Below are 20,159 nucleotides of genomic sequence, written 5' to 3' on the forward strand. Positions count from 1 at the left end.
ACAGATATCTAGATATGTTGCAGGGCTTTTTGTTTTAGAAAATTAATGCATTTAGTAGAGCACTTAGAGTGAACTACAGTAACAATGAAGCATGCTGTGGTATTGGTTCATTAAATCTATTTCCCTTTAAACCTGCAAGCCCGTCAGATATATTGGAGTTGTACAAGGGGGAATAACAAGTTGCCTGAGTAACTACTATATTTATTTCTACTTTTGGACAAGCGATTGTTTTGTATTGATACATTAATTTAAAAAAAATTGTTTGGAGGAGAGGAATTTTGGATAGCTTATGACTCTTGATTACAAGAGTTGTGACCTTTAATTCGCTTTTCTAAAAAGTAGTAACTTAGTATATATTCACCTTTATAGAAACACTTTTGGAATATAGTAATGTGCACAACAGCTTCAGTAATACTTTTTCTCTTTTTTTTAATTTGAATCAAACTTACATGTAGCTCTGCTTTAGATACTCTTGTACAAATATTGATGGTAATCATCTGCAACTTGAAGGAAAACCAGTTTAGGGCACGCTTGCACTTTGGTAAAGACATAGTTAAAATAGTTTTGGTTTAAGGTAGGTTGACCAGATGTCCAGATTTTATAGGGACAGTCCTGATATTTGGGGCTTTTTTTAATATGGGCTCCTATTACCTCCCACTCCCTGTCCCGATTTTTCATGCTTGCTATCTGGTGATACTAGTTTAAGGAAATCTCAGGAAATGTAACAATTCAGTGGTCACAGGTCTTAAAATATTAGCCAAGTCTGCTATGTTTTGGTTAGGAAAACTCTTTGACTAGATATTACAGTGCATATAATGAAACATTAAAACATTGCTCTGTAACTGGGATTTGGACTTTGAGTGGCAATGGCATATGAGCTCCCTGTACTATTTTTGGCATCTGGGTGTTGGCTTGTCTTTTCAGAAGCAGTAGAAAGTTAGTTTAGATGTGCAAGAAGGCAATTTGCAATGTGAGCTCTCCTGTAGTACAACTTCTTGAAACATGGGTTGCTGCTTCAGTAAAGAACTAACTACCAGCAAAAATAATGAAAAAACTGGCCTGTTACAAAAATCGGTGGAAGAGGAGGCACCAGAAAACAGGATAAGTAAAACTTTACCTTCAATTTTAGAAACTGTGGAAAGTAAGGAGCTGCACGCAGCAGAAAAGACAGCTAATGGGACAGCTGCTTTAGTCAGCATTGAGTGCATTCATACCGATAATTGCATGGAGTCAAATCCTAAACGTGGGTTCTGGGGTAGAAAAACAAAGTATCGTTCATACAGAAGTGTGGAGAACACTGACAGTAAGCAAGTCACTAAAAGAAAGTATAACAGACCTTTTAACTTTTTTCTTTCATTTAGTCATATCCTAAAGGTCTTTAAAAGATATGAAAATTTGGAAAAGAGTAAAGAAAAGGAAGACTGGGATGGCAGTGAAAGAATAATTGAGAATACCAATAGGAATACTCAGTGTGTGAACAATACAGAAATCTCTCAATGTAATAGTCATAATGGAAATAAATATATTCTAGCCAGAGAGCCATGTTCATTGGATTGTATTTCTCCTTCATGGGAACCGGTGACTCTAGACCAAGGCTCACAGGAAGAAAATTTGGTAAATATGAGTTATCTGGAATATTACCCAGTTAAATGTGAACATTCACAAACACAGAATGAAATAGTGGAGAATGTTCAAGACAACAGTCATGACAGCCATAGAAAGATTTCAGATACATCATGCAGACAAACAGCAGTTCCAGCTTTTACCTATATTGATATAGACCATAGACAACGTAGACGAGAGGAGTTTTATAGTATTTGTATTGTAGATGCTGAAGATCTGAAAATGGATGAAGAGATGCCAGCTACTGAGCATGGAGCAATTGCAGCAGACGTAGATAATTCAGCTGTTACAGTTGAAGGAATGTGCAATGTGGTATGCCCTCTAGATACTAGAAAAGAATTTGCAATCCTGCAGTCAGCACAAGTAGAAGCAGAGTTTAATACACAGAAAGAACCCTCTGTAGGTGAAGAGGAGCATAGGTCAAACCTGCAAAAAAATGAAACAAAGGAGTGTCGTCATATGGACGTCCAATCATCTTATAACGACTTACTGGCTAGCAGCTGTCAGACATATAAGCTAAATATGGACAATATAGCAACAGATGGTTTAAGAGCACTGGTATATGATGAGTTTCCTGAAAATAGAATTCAAGGATTGGATACACTAGATAGTAGTGTCAGTTTAAATGAATCAATTAATAGAAACAATAAGTCTGTAAAATTTGTGAATGCTCTTGGAGAAGAACGATATTCTTATTCAAAAAGTGTGAAATGTGTTGACGGCTCCACTTCTGACATCTTATTGGCTTTAAATGCTAAAGAATATAATTCAGGAAAGACTAAGAGAAATTGTAACACTGAGACCACACCATTTCATTTAAGTGAACCTTTACTGAAAACTGAAAAGGAAGCAAATACTAAACAAAAGTTAGATGATACAGGTAACTTATGTTTCCACTTAGAATGTCACAAAATAGACAGTGATTCCTTTTCAGTGAAACAAGATCTGGAAAACCTTAGCCAAGAGGATTCCCTACTAAAGCCAGAAAGTCAACTAAATTCTAGTGAGAAAACAAACAAATTTCAGACAATGTACTGTGAATTTAGAAAAGAGGCCCCTTTTACTATTTGTCAACGTGACAGTAAATTGGAACAGCTCCTGGAAGATGAAGAGAAATACGCAGATGAAATTTTGTGTAACTTGGAAAATGCTTTGGTTGCAAACATGATTAAAGTACCCTCAAAATTGAAGAGTGTGTTAGATTTTCAAACTGATATGAAAGGCAGCACTGAAACAAAAATGTCAAATGTTTTAAGTTCTAATACCATGGAAGATGACAATCATGTGAGCATCATTGGGCAAACTCCCTCATATCAAGCAGATAACATTCGTGTGGAAACTGGTTGTCTGAGGACTTCATTAAGGGTAAGAAATCATACTTTAGCTTCTTGCAAACCACATAACATAAATACACATGCAATAATACAAAAGGAAAACTGTCTAGAATGTCAGCTTTCACCAGCACTGCCAGAAAATAAAAGTAAATTATATGACTATTCCAGTTCATTTAACAAAAACAGTATTTCCTCTGTATCTTTTCTGGCATATTCAAATGTGAATCAAATGGACTTTAATTATAAACAAGATGAACTATGGGATAAATGTTCATTCCATGCAATGGAAAATGAATTGAGTGCTGGGACTGACCCTGCCAGATTAACAGGTGGTGGTGTAGAAATGGTAAAACAGCCAAAACTAGAAATGCTTCAACGGGAGACCGTTAATAATGAAACAGAAAATAGTGAGCCAGATTCTGAAGTTACCATTTTTGATCGTGACAGTAATACACTAAGTCTCAATAGAGACTTAATGCACAATCAGAATGTTTTCTCAGTTATGCATGATAGACCTGTAACTTTGGAAGACTGTACAGATGATAGATTAAAAATGGGGAACAGTTTCAGAAATCATGAAAGAGCTAGTGATCAGATATTTGAATCTCAGAGCTGTCTGTCTCCATCAAGTCAAAGATCCTATTCAGACGTTCTTCAGAAACAAGTGAGAAAGTGTGATGTGATAGGTAACTGTGAGGACACAGAATTAGGATCAGTTTACGTTAAAAGGCCTCCTGAACCTTCAGCTGCAGAACTTTCAGAAACTTATGAAAAATGTGTTTCAGATCTACAGGAACCAGAATTTCAAAGGGGTGAAGAAAATCTGTTTCTCAATCCATCAAAGGAAGAAAATGTTGATGTTTCTAATACATCAACTGACCATGAAGAAGCACAAACCAGTGAGAATATAAAGTGGTTGGGAACAAAGAACACTGAATCTGAAAACAGCAGTTACATTCTAGATGCTGAGATGAAAAGTGTGAAAACTATTTCCACCGCAAATCACGAACAGACTGAAACTTGTGATCTGAACACAACTGATAAAGATTTTTGTGGGGTTTTTACTGACCCAGGGCAGGTAGATAGATATGCTGCTACTCCTTCATATGAATTACCTAATGTCCCAGTTGGTGCTAGAGAACTTCAGCAAGGCAATGAGAGGTGTGTTTTAGATCTGATGGAAGATATTTTGAATGAATCAGAAAATACCTGTAAACTAGATACACAAAATTCCCAAGATGAAATGGGTTCACAGTTCTTAACTCTGCAGACTGATGATGTTGATTTAACAAGTCAGATTTTTTCTGACACCATTTTTAGTGGTAATAGTGAATATCTGATGGGCTATTTATGGAATACTGCTACTTCTAATACAGTTATGGAGAATGACAGACAACACGTAACTAATGAGAATTTCCAGAACCACCCTCAAGATTTGACAGTTTCTTCATTCTCTATAGAAAGAGATCCTTATCAGTTACTAGTAGCAAAAAATGGTGGTATTTGGGGATGGCAAGATGAAGAATTGGTAAGTATTTTTATAAGTATGATTTCATCATTTACAGTATATTAGATTTTAAAATATGGCTGTTGAAATTGGGAGTTGGAGTAAATCTAAGTCCAATTTATGATTTGACTAAACAGCACAAGTTTCATATACTCTTTCAAAAAGCATATTGATCAGTTTTGGCTCGATAAAATGAAGCTTACGTCATGCTGATTTAGTCCAAAAATGTTACTGAACATTGTCAAATCTAAATCAATGCTGTATTTTGCTGTTTAGAAGTTTAATCCTTGCCAAAGTATGTGAATTTCCAGAATTGAGAATTGCTGTACACATGAGATCTTGCTACATTTGTTCATCACAAGTAAGGAAAGCTATCTGAAGATTGTCAGTAGTCCCCTTCAGTGTGGTATCTAAGAACTATATTTATAAACACAAAATAAAATGACATTTTCTATTTTAATGTATTCTACATCAAGTATATTAAAAACTGGTGAGAGCCTGCATCACTTAGTTTTAAATCTTAAATCAAACTTTTTCAGAGTAGTTCAGATCAGCCATGCAAGGCGTCCATTTATTTCAGTGGGAATGCCTCATGTATGTCAATATTAATTAGATTTTTAGAACCAAGTAAATCTTGTGCCTGCACACTTCACACCAAGTACTCCTTCTCACGAGGAAGGATGGTACAGTGGGTAGGGGCACTAGGCTAGGACATGGGAAATTAGAGTTCAGTTTCCTGCTCTGCCACAGACTTGCTATATGAACTTGGAGAGGTCACTTAGACCCATACTTGAAAAGGTAGTTAGGCATTGCAGTGCTGAGTGGAGCAACATCTAAATACATGTAAAAACTCTGCGCCTTAGTCTCTGTTTCCTATCTGCAAAATGTGATATTAGCACTTCCCTTCCAGAGTTGTTGAGGATAAATACATGGAGAAATTGACAGAGGTACAATAGTGATGGGGATAGATACATGTGCTATGCATCAATCTTGCTAATTTACCCCATCCTCCCCACATAAATCTCTTGTAGCATGAATCATTCCCACCATTCCATCACTCACTTCAGCTCATCAGTTCTCCACACCCCTCATTTAATCACTTTTTCTCTTCCACCAACCCAACCCTAAAATTAATCACCTTCCTCTCCTACCAAATCTGTTAAATTATGAGTTCATTGGTGGCAATGGCAACAACATCCCACCCAGGCGGCTCTAGCCTTTTTTGCCACCCCAAGCATGGCAGGCAGGCTGCATTCGGCGGCATGCCTGTGGGAGGCCCGCTGGTCCCGCGGATTCGGCATACCCGCCGCCGAATCTGTGGGACTGGCGGACCTCCCACAGGCAAGCCACCGAAGGCTGCCTGACTGCCGCCCTCGCAGGACCGACAGGGCGCCCCCCGCGGCTTGCCACCCAAGGCACGCGCTTGGAGCGCTGGTGCCTGGAGTTGCCGTTGATCACACCCAACCTGGGTAGGCTTCAAGTCCTCCCTGATGGCAAATGCCTCTCCCTTTCCTTGCTGCTCCACTTCTGCTGTTCCTGAGGCATGGGGGTTCTGCTTTGCCCCCTCCTTTATTTAGGGAGGAGGCATGTGGCCTGAAATCTTTAGTTCCTTCCTAGAAAGGGATTAGAAACTTGGGTAACTTCTGCTCACCTTTGAGGAGGGCATCGTGGAAGTGAGGGGGAAAGGAAGAGGCTGCAGTGGAGCTAAATAGCAATGTTCTGCGTTAGGTCTTGGCCAACTGGGGGAGAGAAAGGAACAAACTTGACTTGCAGCTGCTTCTCCAACTCTGCCTTGGTTCGCTAGCAAAGCAAATGGAGTTACACTGGGCCTGTATGTGGATCAGTAGCAGCTGCTCTCACCTTGCCCAGCAATTTCAGCATCGGCACCTGATTCACATTTTTAAGGCCCTTTGCAATCATAAGGGCTGGGAATTTACTTTGTTTTAAAGACGGAAGCTGATGGCATTGGTCATAATCACTTGGGAAAGCTTCCTGTGCAAGCAGGCAAATGGGATTTTGCAAATCTGTTTTAGGTTAACTAAAAATACTTACTCTACCACTTTCTTTTGCCTTTTTAAATGTTGCAAGCCAGAGGAAAACAGTGGTTTAATTTTTTCACATCTATTTACCCTTTGGGGAGAAGGGTGTACTAGCACAATACTGCAATGTTTGGGTTGCAGGCAGCTCAGAATATAAACTGTTCACTGTATACCATCTAGAATACTTTTTTAATCAACTAAAATTTGAAACAGTTAAACTTAATTTTGTGAACTTAAGTCTAGTAGCTGGTGTCAAATAGCAAGTAAACCAATTGGAAAAATGTGAGTAGTCTTCAGAAAATGAAAAATTCTTAACTTTTTTGTGCTTGAAAGATAATGAAATAAGATGTGCCATAATGGAAAATGCTTGGAGTGCCCTGTCTATATTGAAGTGCAATGTGCTGACATTAGCTGGCTCTGTGATCATTCAGCAGTATAGTGCCATAATATTTGTTTTTTTGGAAAAGCTGGACAATAAGTAACGCAGCATGCCTGAGTTCAGCAGCATTTATAAGTGTATTACCTGCCACACACACTCATCACCCTTTTAAACTAGTATTGACCTGGTTGTAAAAATGGATGAATTGGGAGTCTAAATGGAACAAAATTGTCTTCAGCACTATTGCCATTTTAGTGATTTCTATAATGATTCTGGAAACAGTGTTGTCCTATCCTATTTATACTAATTGTTTCCAGTGCTGGTTAAGGGAGGGGGCATATGCTGTCAGCAGCAGCAATTCGGTGTGCTTGTATAGGTGGTGCTAAAGGAAAATGCCGAATTATCATATTTTACTACCAACTTTTTGGCCGCCTTCTTGCCAAATGGTATTACCCAAGTTTTGTCCTACATACTTCATATGGTGCTATTTTTCTCCTCTGTTCTGTTTCAGAGGAACAGGCAGGGAACAAATCTATTGAAGTAGAAATGTAACATAAATATTTGTTAATACATCTTTTCCATTGCTTACTAACAAATTTACAGGTGACAGATCCATGGAAGCTACAAACATTAGTCTTTGTAGCCTGCAGAAATGTTAAGTTCTACACAATGGTATCGTCCTTGCACCAGTAGTTCTATTACTGTTTCTCCTTTTTCCTCAATGCGATCATGTGGTGAAGAAACTGGGGATGCCCTCTAGCATTATATGTCCGGTTTCTTTTATGTCACATATATAAATGTGACTCATCTACAAAGTACATAATCCAAAATTTCTTTTGTAGGAGTCAACCAAGGTTTCTGAGTTAAATCCTAATGCAAAGGTATGGGGGAATCATATGTTACATTTGGAAGCTAGTGGTGCCACTGATGGTAGCGTGAACAAAACCTGGGAAGAAATACCTGACCATCCTCCAGATTCCTGCAAAGAAGGTATGAATAATAGTTTTAAAAGCTTCCGTTCTGGCTGAAGTAAACCCAGTCCAGAACTTCTGAGTAATGTCACAAATTTTCTGATGTAAGACCTAAACATGAAAATGATTAAGAAAACAAGGGTATTCTCAGATTTCTTCCAGAATACAATTCTTTACTGAGGTTTATTTATATAAATCAGTTGTTGCAAATGAAAGTTTAGACCTCCTTAATGAAAAATCCACTTCAGACATTTTCTTGTAATCCTTGCTACAGGACTGGATGCCAATGGTGATGGTGACAAAAAGCAGCAAAATGCAGTGTTAACAGAACTGCAAGAGCCAACGCTAACAGTTCCAGGGTCGGACCAAAGAGATATGAACCCTTTGGCTCTAGATAATTCTGAGTATGAATCAATACATGAAACCACCCAGACAGGTAGGAAAAGCAACTTTGTTTATGCTTCGATAGAAATTAATTGTAAACTCTTTATCTTGTAACTGAATAATGAACATATACAGTAGAACCTCAGTTGCAAATACCTCGGGAATGGAGGTTGTTTGTAACTCTGAAATGTTTGTAACTCTGAACAAAACATTATGGTAGTTCTTTCAAAAGTTTACATCTGAACATTGACTTAATACAGCTTTGAAACTTCACTATACAGAAGAAGAAGAATGCTGCTTTTAACCATCTTAATTTAAATAAAACAAGCACAGAAACAATTGCCTTGTCATCCTTTTTTTAACTTTCCCTTTATTTGTTTAGTAGTTCACGTTTAACACACTACTGTACTGTAGTTGCTTTTTTGTCTCCGCTGCTGCCTGATTGCATACTTCCAGTTCCAAATGAGGTGTGTGGTCAGTTCATAACTCTGGTGTTCATAAATCTGAGATTCTACTGTACTATATACAAACATCACAGGAAATAATCACTCTCGCTCGTCAAACTAAACATCTTACAGAATGTTTTCAAAATCTAAATTCTGTCAAAGTACAGTATTTTCCCTTAAAAATTAACATGCTAATATAAACATAGTCGGTTCTTGTACAATACTGCATTTTGTGGGTGTTAAATATCTACAATAAGTGTAGGTAGGTGAGCTAATAAGTGTCTAATACTTGTGTGAAGCAAAAGACAATATTAGTCGGTATAAAGACTTTTTTTAAAATATGAATTTTTCACTTATCCTAATGTGTTGCTTATCCTCTCTTTCGTTTGTCTTATGAAACTGTTTCACACAAACTCTTCTGAGTCCCCCTTGTTACAAGCTTCTTAATGAAGCTGTAAATTACCAAACTTTGTAGTGGTCTGTTTTAGTAAAGTTTTCAGACTACTGCAGCAGGGTCTTGCTATACTTACTGTTAACTAACTCTTTTTTTTTTAAGTATATATTATGATTATATAGCATAGTGTCAGGAATAGTCCAGTTCTGCTTAGTGGCATAACAACTAACAGCTTCAGGGATGGGGGGAAGGAAAGTGAAGAGAAATGGGTAAAGGTGAAGGAAGAAAAACAAGACTAATAATGGTGGTGGGTTCTAGAGATGAGCATATTTTTCCGCTGAATAGAAGAGATTACTAAACAGGCAGTAAACAGTAACTGAGCATTTAATTTATAGCATGTTTGGTCTTTGTACATACCTGCCATTGACCTCATTGGGAGTCTTCACTCTAGAGTGATTGTTGTATGTAGTCCTAAACTTGTACACTAGCCAAAAGGCAATAATTAGAAATGGAATTTGATCTTCTTGACACAGAGTTCGACATTCCTGGTCTAGGAGACACAAACTTAACCTTTTACAACGAGGGGGAAAATATATTGGCTGATCCGATGTGGCTGTAACCATTTGTACATCAATTACGTTTACAAAAATGGTACTATAAAATTGTGGTTTGAGTTACAACAACTACATCTTTCCTTCGGAGTTGTAGTGTTTGTGAATTTGGAACACGGTGGTGAGGGCATTGAGAACTGATCCATTTTCACCAAACTTCATTGGACTTCGGCCCCCTTCTGACAACAAAAAATACTACATGATCTCAGGAGAGGGCACCAAAACCTGAGCCGGCCCGAGCCCTGCCACCCCGATGGGGAGGGAGGGGAAAAGTCAAAGGCCAAGAGCTTCACCCCGGGCAGGGCACCTGTAACTTGAGCCCCGCTGCCCAGGGCTGAAGCTCTCAGGCTTTGGCTTTACCATGGGGCTTGGGCTTCAGCTCTGGGCGGCTGGGTTCGGGTTACAGGCCCCCCGCCCGGGGGTGGTAGGGCTTGGTCTTTGGCTTCGGGCCTGGGCCCCAGCAAGTCTAACACCCTCCCTGGCAATCCCATTGAAACAGTGTCATGACCCACCTTGGGGTCCCAACCCACAGTTTGAGAACTGCTGATACTTCACTGCACTGCTTTCTTCCTATTTGCAAGGGGTTACTCAACCTTGAATTTACTTAAGTTTCTTTTCAGATGTGTAAGTGTGATAGAGGGAAAAACATAAAACCAAATCCAACTCAAGTATTTACATACCTTACCATCAAAAAAAAAAAAACAACCAGGAGTCCTTGTGGCACCTTAGACTAACAAATTTATTTGGGCATAAGATTTCATGGGCTAGAACCTACTTCATCTAGCGAAAGCTCATGCCCAAATTGGTTAGTCTCGAAGGTGCCACTCCTCGTTGTTTTTGCTGATACAGACTAACACGGCTACCACTCTGAAACCTGATACCTTACCATATGCTTCCAGCTCTTCTCTAAAGCTCTTCCAACTGCTTGTGTGCACAATGAGAGACTTAGATGACATCCAGACACGTTGCCTTATTAATCTTTTATATTCCTGATGTAGGGATTATTTATTCCTTACTTTTCTGATTGGTAGTCTTTTTTTTTTTTTTTTTTTTTTAAGTATTTAGCATTCGAGTCTTATTAATGTTGAAAGTGTAGGCTACAGCTGACCCTGGGTATGACATTTTGAAGAAGTTACTTTTAGTACTTTCCAGCAGAATTCACTTTTTAGATTTCACTGTTTCTATTCGATTTAATCATACAACTGTACATCTTCCATACTTAGGAGGAAATGACCAATTACAGCCAGAAGGTCAGGAAGACCTACGAGAAGTGCTTAAAAAAACACTGGAGTTCTGCTTATCTAGGTATGTATAATAATACGTAAATATGGGACATCATAAGATAGGTAGGATCCTATTATATATTTCTGTCCCAAAGACGTGATGGGATCTCTATCTTCCAAAAGTAAAACTTAGTGGAAAGGAATAGCAATATTAGAGGAAATGATCCATAGAAAAAGTCCAGCATGTAATGCTACTGATACATTCTGTAGCTCAAATGGAAACAATGGATCCAGTGCAGAAATTACTGGATCAGGTGCTGCGGCCTGTGTTTTATATAGGAGGTCAACAGTAGTTGCTTCTGGCTTCTAAAATTCATGAATCTACTGTTCTAAAATTCATAACCCAGTTTTATTCATCATATCTTTGTACTACTTAACCTAAATTCACAAAAAAGGTAGTGAAGAGGATAGTGAAACTACTATGAAATAAATCAAATACAATTCATAAGATGGTTTGTTTCTGTACCAGAGGGCTTTGATATGCTTGTGCATTCTGCCTATGCATCTGTATTTGAGATGAAGTAAATAATTCCTTTCATCCTACATGGTTACAAAACTAATACAAGATGTTAACCTTTGAATTCCTGTGTTACCACTTAAAGTTAACATCCACTTACAATTGACCGTCCATTGAAATAGTGGAATTTTCAGGACCTTCCATGTTCAGGAAGATGGATCACTTGCCTCTTCCAAGTATACCAGCACAATTTGTAGCAGTGAAATGGCTAATGGCTGGTGGTAATTCTAAAAATTTGTTTGAAGTGGAACAGCAAAATAATGGTGCTGAGTGGTTCTGATGGGAAAATGAGTGAAAATGTTCTCTCAAGATAAAGGATGCTGTAAGAATCTGGTACTTCCTACTTTATGGAGATGGCTATAACATTCCACTGTGGGAGTTTGTTGTCTTTGCAAATAATCCTTTTTGCCCATGATGAATTTAATGGGAAACCGGGATTAACCACTTATTTTTCCTTCCAACAGAGAGAATCTTGCCAGTGATATGTACCTTATATCACAGATGGACAGTGATCAGTATGTGCCAATAATGACAGTAGCAAACCTTGATCATGTCAAGAAACTCAGTACTGATATGGATTTGATTGTGGAAGTGCTGAGATGTAAGTAAATGGTGTATTTTGACAGCATTTTGTAGTTCATACTAAATGCTTTAGTACATACTAAATATTTGCAACTTAAATAAGGTCACTTAAAACTATTGAACATTAAGAATGTTCAGCCTTTCATCTAATGCTAACACATGCATATTTCAGTGCCTTAAACAGAATTTCATGGTTGCTAGTGTAGTTTTAATTAGATTAAGGGTCTATCTATACTGTGACAATGAGCATGTTTAAGATGTTTGGAAAGTAACCACATTTTACACTATGACCCTTTACACAAACAGGATCAAAATTGTTTAAAAACAGGTTTATGTAAACAGTGCAGGCAGATCTTAAGTGACTAGCACTTTCAGAGTGTAAAACTGCTTCACTTACTGTTTTTCTAAAACCAGACTTTTTTCCCTTTCCTCTTAGCATTGCCTTTAGTCCAAGTGGATGAGAAGGGAGAGAAAGTCAGGCCAAATCAGAATCGTTGCATTGTGATTTTACGTGAAGTACCAGAATCTACACCCATTGAAGTAAGGATATTGTAGTTCCATAAAACAAATAATGCTTCACCCTCTTGACTCAGGAATTAGCATTTTCCAGTTGATAAGAATATGGGATTTAACCTACTTTTTAACATTCCTAATGAGATTGCTAGACTTTGGTTTATAAAGTCCATTAGAATGATCTGTGGTGTTTCTCTGTAGAAATGCATGGTTTCAAGAACATTACAGTAAGACGTATTTCACATGAACTTTTGTAAAGGGCTAAAGCACTCAAACTGCTATTGAGACCATACAGAAATGCTTATAAATAGGTTTAAATGCTGGTCTCCCTCTATAGAACCATGTAGGTCCCTTACACAAGGGACCTATTCAGGTTAGGCAGGTGACCATGCCTCCGCAATAGATCAGCAGAGTACTTCTCTATGGCCTTCCTCAGCTTAGAATCTCCCTCCCTTAAAATACTCTCTGCTTGCCTTCTTTACAATATGTTCCAGCCTCTTTGCTCTGGGGCAAAACTAGTAAATGGATGAAATTGTGAAAAGGAAAAACTTCTAACAGAAAAAGTCACTGGTGAAGCTGGAAGCCCGTCCTTGTGAATGACTTCAAGCGTCAAAGCTTTTCTGTAGCACTGAGGCAATCAGCTTAATATACACTAGTTTGTTGGAAGGAGTGTTAGTGGTCCAGTGGATCTCTAATTATGGAACATGAAGAAAAACACTGGAGGGAGGGGGAACAAGGGGAGGGAATGTTTCCCTATGCCTGAATAGTGAAGGAATTCAGTGCGTATCTTTGAAGCAGATTGGACTTGAGATAGTAGAAAGAAGATGGAGCAGCAGAGGGATCCTTAACTACTTCATTTTGGGGAGCAAGAAGGAGGCAGAGAGACTTAACACAGGATGGGAAAGCATAGGAATGAAAATGTACAAGAAAAATTCATGTTGAAAGGAATGAAATGTATTATTACTGAAGGAAAAAGTAATAGGAAATAACAATGGACTTTAAAATAAACAGAAGATATGGCAAGTCTTCCTTTCAATAGGCCAGCTATTTTAACTTTCAAAGTAGTTAGCGAAGAGAGACATTTCATGTGCGTACAAAGTCCTTACATGGATGTTTTCCCCCTGTCACCCATTTGCAGATTATCATAAGATGTATTGATGCTGGAACTGTGTAGCTGATCTGCCTTGAACACTTGCAAAATAGCTGTGTGAACCACTGGCTTTAAAACCGGCCAAGACCTGTCAGAAGCCAAGTGCATAGTGTAGCTAAACACACTAGAAACTACAGTAGATGTTAATTGCATACATTTTCTAGCGTAATGGAAAATTGTACAAAGTCTGACCAAAATGTTCAAAGCTGCAGTCAGGTCTTCAGAGTCGCATCATGGTTCTGATATTGGCTTTTGGCTCTATAAAAAAGAGAATGGAATATTCTGTACCTTAGGCAGTACAATTGTAAATTGACATTGAAAAGTATTTTCGCTTCTGTGCTGCCAAAATCCGCTATTTTGAGACAACAGAAATCCTGCATTTATTCTCAAATGAAAGCCCTCTAAATAGCTTTGTGCTCCTGTTTTTAAACACTACTTAGAAGAAAAATTCCAGTATGGCCTTGGTAATGCAACATTTCATATTCCTTTATATTAAAAGTAAACTTCAAGATTAAGCATTACTGCGGGTATTTTAATCTCTCTCAGTTCTTAGTCTAGCAAGCTGAAAAGCATTTTTATTCTTTTTGTTTCTTACCAGTAGTTCACATTCAAAGTTCTACACTTCACCTTTCTTTTCATCCATTTCCCCCCCAACCTTTTCTTAGGAGGTTGAAGCGCTCTTCAGGGGAGATAATTTGCCTAAATTTATCAACTGTGAGTTTGCCTATAATGACAATTGGTTCATTACATTTGAGTCAGAAGCTGATGCACAGCAGGTAACAACTTTTTTTTTCTCAGATGTAAAATAGTTACACAGTCTTTAGGATGTTTCAGGGTAATAGCAAATCCGGGTGGGCAAAAATCCATACGTAATAGAAATTTTTTGTGAATATTTCTAGTCAAAGAAGTACTGCTAAACCTCCAGTTAAGTCTGATGTTAGGTAAACATAACCAGTAAGAACTTTATCCTGTGTGCATATGTTCTGGTTTCCTGTGAAATACTTTAACTTTACTACAAATGGTGATATTCTGTAGCATAATAATCTTGAAGCATCACCCTATCTTAAGAAATAAAATATTGATTTAGACTTTCTAAATGCCTTTTTAAAAAGCTGTGTAATTCTATATCAAATTTAACTTCAATGACTGAAGTGTTCTCACTTGCATTGACTGTTTATGCAATTACTTACCTCCATTTAGTACTGGTGATACTTCAAATATAGCAATAGTTCTTGGTTTATCAAAACTCCTTTAATACTAGTTGTTGTGTTAAATTAATATTCATAATGGATATTTGACCACTTTTTTTTACAAATGTCAATTTTATAAGGCTTACAGATACCTTAGAGAAGAAGTGAAAACTTTCCAAGGAAAACCAATTAAGGTAAATAAAGCTGTTTGTACTGTTTTATTTACTATTAACATAATAGGTTGGTATACTTAAGTAATCTAACTCTATCTTGCAGGCAAGGATAAAAGCAAAGGCAATAGCTATAAATACATTTTTGCCAAAGAATGGATATAGACCTCTGGACATGAACCTCTACACACAACAGCGTTATACAGCATCCTTTTATTTACCTCCAGTATATAGTCCCCAACAGCAGTTTCCTCTGTACAGCTTAATTGCTCCACAGACCTGGTCTACGACACACAGCTATCTTGATCCAACATTGGTAAGTGTTTAGGAGTATGAGAAGCATTTGTCTACAGCTGCTGCATGTTTAATTGTTTCAGGAAGAGTGTTTAGCATTCAGTTTGAAGGACTGCATGTGGGAGGTCACAATCTAAGTTCCACTCTTCTGATTGTATGTGGTGTGGGTTTTTCTTGAAAGTGGACATTGGCAGTCCATATTTTGGAGTATGAGAGCCTCTCTTTGAAAGAGGCATCTGGTTTCTTCTATTTTAAATAAAGAAAGGGAGGCTTCAGAAGTTACTTTCCTCATGCTTTAAATTCAAATAGGGTTTTTTGTTTTAAAGGTTAGACACTTATGAATCCTCTTCTCAGTAATAGTATTAAATACTTTTTTAAAAGTAATCTTCATAGCATATGTGTATGAGTGTATTTATAAATTCACTTCAATATTATGTGTGGAAAGCACCTAACAGGGCTAGCTGAGAGGGGATAATCTAGCGCATCAGTTTAAAATTTAAGTTTTTTCTCTTGCAAGGTTAATGTGCCCTATTTGACATATCCTGACAGTTGCAAAACTAACATCTTTATCAACAATTCTTAAACCTAATAATCTCTAAGGAAGTACAGATTTAAAGAAATCTTACATTTTCTATATTCAAAACTAGCAGCAGCCTTAGGTCTACGTTGCTAGTGCAGTCACATTAGCTACTTGACAGACCCCACATTCTATGTACTCTACTGTCTTTCTTCCCCCCACTTACTCTTGCATCAGCATTCATGTCACACTCCCTGGCAGTACCCAGCCCAAGTCAGGGAAGCTAATGATCCAACCAGCAGACCAAATTTGGTGATGAATCCTGGTTATGGGCCACCTGGGGCATGTTGTACATAGGTGAAGAAGAATGTGTGACTTAGTGCCATATCAGAATTACTTCAGCAAGCTCCGTTCTCCACTTGTGCTTCTTGTTTGGGCAGTTGTATTCATGCATGCAGCTTTTTGTGCACTCACTGGCTATGGAGTGTCATTGATTGGTCGGGGCCAGGGTTGTCACAAGTGGAACCATCCTTCCACCCTCATATCTATCTTTAATTGAGGTTAAAATAAACTAGGGTAGCAGTGCTCAAAATTAGAAAGACTATTTAGAAATCTTGGCAAACGATTAAAGTCTCCTTGAACGAACTCCCTGTGTATTGAAAGGCAAGATAATTAGGAAGTTGTGGTGAACACATTTGACACAGGGAAAGCAGCCAGAACCCTTTGCAGTTGGTGTTTAAAAGGAGCTATAGAATGGGGAGGAGACTTGATGGGTGTCCAGAGATGAATGTGCACTCCATGTCCTGATTAAGTAACACCTAGAAACTTGTTTGTTTGTGGGTTGTTGTTTTTCGTGTGTGTGTGTTTTTTGTTTTTGTTTTGGAGATGTGGACAAATGAAGACTCAGTAACGGCAGTAAGTGTACCACTTTTAAGCACGGTCACATTCTTGGTGTCCAACAGTATCAACGGTTATGTCAAAGTCAATAAAAGCATGTTGAGGGTTCCATTAGAATTGGAAGGAAAAGACATTCCATGAATGGAAAACGATGATCATAATGAAATGTTTTCAAACTAAGGGCCCTTCTGAGGAAAGGGTATTGATCATTTAAAAGACTATCTCTTAAAGATTTGATTTGAACTAACCTGAATAACCATTTATTTACCTCGTGCATTTCACTCAGTTTGGACAACAAAAAATACTTGACTTTCTGGTTCTTCACAACTAGTGCCATGTTGCAGTGTTTGGATTACAAACGCTGTAACTTCAGAGCAAGCCTTTTTCACTGAATCTTCACTTGTATTAATAGACTTTGTAAAATCTTTAATTACCTAAATTTGAAGCCTAAAGTATTGAACAGTGTCACTTTTTTAATCCCTTGGTGATGATGGCCTGTTTGCTGGCATTTTATTTTATGCTAACAGTAAGTTGTGGTGTGAAAATTGCACTGTTAAATTTCAATTGTCAGTGTTTTGTGATGCTCTTCGCATTTCCAGACAATGCTTTTTCTGTTTATATATAATTTTCAGTTGACATAATGTAGCCTCCAATTCTTTGAGAAGGACTTGGCACTGTTAAGCATTTATGTAGTACTCTTTTCATAGCTGTTTGAAAGTTAATTCTCAAATCATCTCGCTGATGCAAGTATTAATTGAGACTATGGTCGTACTGTTACCACATTCAGTGGTGGGTTGTTGGGGGTTTTTTTTGTTTTCTTGAGCAACAAACTTTATTTTGAACTAATTAGGCAGAAAAGACAATTTTCTTGATGCTTGTGCCATTGTAAGAAGTAACCTTAAATTTGGGTTTAAATTTTTAACTAAAACTATTATTAGTATGCTCAATGATAGAGGGAACATTAGAAGGTGGACAGGAATAGTAAAAAGGAAGTCTAAAATTTAAGAGTCGCACTTTGACTTTGGTAGCTCCCATTCAATAAGCATTCTATTATGTCCTCATTTTCATATTGGGAGCAAGACCAACAGTAATACACCTGTAGAGTGGTGCCGTACAACATGAAAAATTAGCGGGTTCCTGTAGCAGACTTTTGGTAAGATTTTCTCAGCAAGCTCCTCAGAAGATGAGGAAGAGATCTAACATATGGAGAAACCTGTAAGCAAAAGGTTGCTAGCCTTGACAGTCAACATGTTTTGTATACATTTGTAATATTGTATTTGACTAAACGTACTTTAAGAGATCGTGTCTGAAGTATTGATATGTGATTACTATTGTTGAATGCTTGTAGTATTAAATAGGTCAATGTATATTAACTGATTAAATAGTAGTTTCCTTGGCATACTGAATAAATTTAACTTACCTGTTTTACTGTCTTTTGCATATTCAATGAAGATTTGTGCCCACTTCTTAAAAGTTGTACTAACGAGCTAACTGACCATTCCAATAGTTACTGTGAACTCTGAACAAAAGTTTTTTTTACACCGTCCATAATTTTCAAATATGGATGTCAGCGCTGTTCAAAATCATTTGTGCGTCAACATAGCAATCACAACTATTTTTACCTTCAAACGGCTAAAACGTGAGATGTGATTGTATCCTCCTATTTGGCATACTTGAAAATGAGTATTGGAAAGTGAGCTTATTTTACCACCACCAAAAAATGTAACATGAATCTATAATGTATTGTGCAGTGGGATGGAGTAACAAGGTACTAGAAATACCAAATTGGGATGTTGGGGCATAATATTATCCGTTTTGTTTCCTATTACCTTTTTACACTGTGCTACCTAATACTATTCCTCTTCCAAAGCTAAATGGCTTCATGTCCTCCTTCCACACATCTCATTCTTCTCTGTGGCTGTTCACTCCTGGAACTCCCTTCCTGACCCTGTCTGTCATGCATCCAGCCTTGCCTTAAACGTCTTTATCAAAATGCACTTATTCCATGGGGCTAACATTTTAATCTCCCTCGAGTTATCTTTGAATCCAAACCAGTAAGGGGGGAAACTCCTAATCTTCGTGAAGCATGAATTAGTTACTTAAATAGCCGTGTAAGCCTATTGCTGTAGTCTTCTTCCTACCCCAGCTGAATGTTGTCGCCGTCTTGACGTAAACTCTTTGGGACATGGACACCGTTTTACTAGTCTGTAAAGCTCCATGCATGTTCTAATGCTTTAGAATTTCGGAAACATATCTTAGACCACATAAGGGAGAAAATTATATTAATATTACAAATAAATTTTACTGTGGTCTCCAGTTGTCATCTTTTGAGCATGCGTAATGGCTGTTTATAAACTTCCTCTTGAATGAGTTTGTCATGCATGCACTGGCCAAAAAATGTTCTCTTGTTACACAATCTTAAACTAAAATGAAAAAATAAAATCCTTTTTGGAATACTGCCCTGCGTAGAATGACATGGGATATAGGTTTAAAAAATAACTTTAGACATTCAGAACAAGCAAAGAGGACTAGATCTTAGAAATAAAGGGAATTAACCTCCAAATTTATCTTTCTTTAAAGAATATCATAGTTGCTATTTTGACAAACCCGTGGAGGTTCAAGACCTTTAGTATAAGCAAGTATTTAATTTTCCACTCTGAAAATAAACAGTCAATTTGGCTATATAGTATGTAATCTACAAATGTATGTCCACACAATGTTTTTATTCTCTAGGTAACGCCATTTCCCAATGCTGGATTTATCAATGGCTTTACATCACCAACCTTCAAGCCCCCTGCTTCTCCATTGACTTCACTCAGACAGTATCCTCCCAGAAGCAGGCAAGTTCAACCAAATAAAAATGTATATAATCATTTTTTAAAGTATCTGTATTCCAGGAGTTCTGCAAGTTACTTTATTCTTCATAGCTTAACAAAAATCTTTAACTTGCAAAGTGCACACTAAATTAAACTTGCTGTAAGATTAAATATGGCCAGATGATACTTACTGATATCAACATAAAGACACAGCAATATTAAAAGTGATTGATTGCACTGCTGTCTCATAGCTCTGAACTGGTCTGCTATGTGCATGATCAGAGTTTGGCTTCTTAACTTTGTAACATTTTCAGTGGCAGCTTGGATCTTTCTGTAATGCAGATTACTAAAATTGTTTTTCTGGACTGGTTTGCCACTTCAGCTCTGAGAATACTCTATTTGGAATGTCTTTCATGAAGTCCTTGGTTGCAATTACACTATTTGAAATATAATTATCAGCAGATTTATTCATTATATATTTAAGTTTAGAATAGTTTTAATCAAGCACTAAGTTAGAATAGAAATTCCAAGGTTTAATTTTG

The 20,159-nt window shown here is 37.5% G+C and overlaps 1 protein-coding gene across 2 annotated transcripts in view; it reads left to right on the forward strand.

Moving 5' to 3' along the window:
- Positions 1-20,159, forward strand: part of LARP4B (La ribonucleoprotein 4B) — a 103,003-nt gene that overhangs the window by 54,120 nt on the left and 28,724 nt on the right. The window contains exons 1-10 of one of the 2 annotated variants that reach the window (XM_054021035.1): positions 972-4,485; positions 7,725-7,872; positions 8,128-8,289; positions 10,912-10,993; positions 11,953-12,089; positions 12,507-12,610; positions 14,399-14,509; positions 15,064-15,117; positions 15,200-15,409; positions 19,535-19,641. In XM_054021035.1, coding sequence (XP_053877010.1) covers positions 1,003-4,485; positions 7,725-7,872; positions 8,128-8,289; positions 10,912-10,993; positions 11,953-12,089; positions 12,507-12,610; positions 14,399-14,509; positions 15,064-15,117; positions 15,200-15,409; positions 19,535-19,641 — 4,598 coding nt within the window. In that variant the 5' untranslated portion in view covers positions 972-1,002. Of the gene's footprint in view, positions 1-971; positions 4,486-7,724; positions 7,873-8,127; positions 8,290-10,911; positions 10,994-11,952; positions 12,090-12,506; positions 12,611-14,398; positions 14,510-15,063; positions 15,118-15,199; positions 15,410-19,534; positions 19,642-20,159 lie in introns of those variants that run through there. The other variant, XM_054021036.1, reaches the window with a different exon arrangement.

This window comes from Malaclemys terrapin, chromosome 2 (genome assembly GCF_027887155.1).
Source record: "Malaclemys terrapin pileata isolate rMalTer1 chromosome 2, rMalTer1.hap1, whole genome shotgun sequence".
NCBI lineage: Eukaryota > Metazoa > Chordata > Testudines > Emydidae > Malaclemys > Malaclemys terrapin.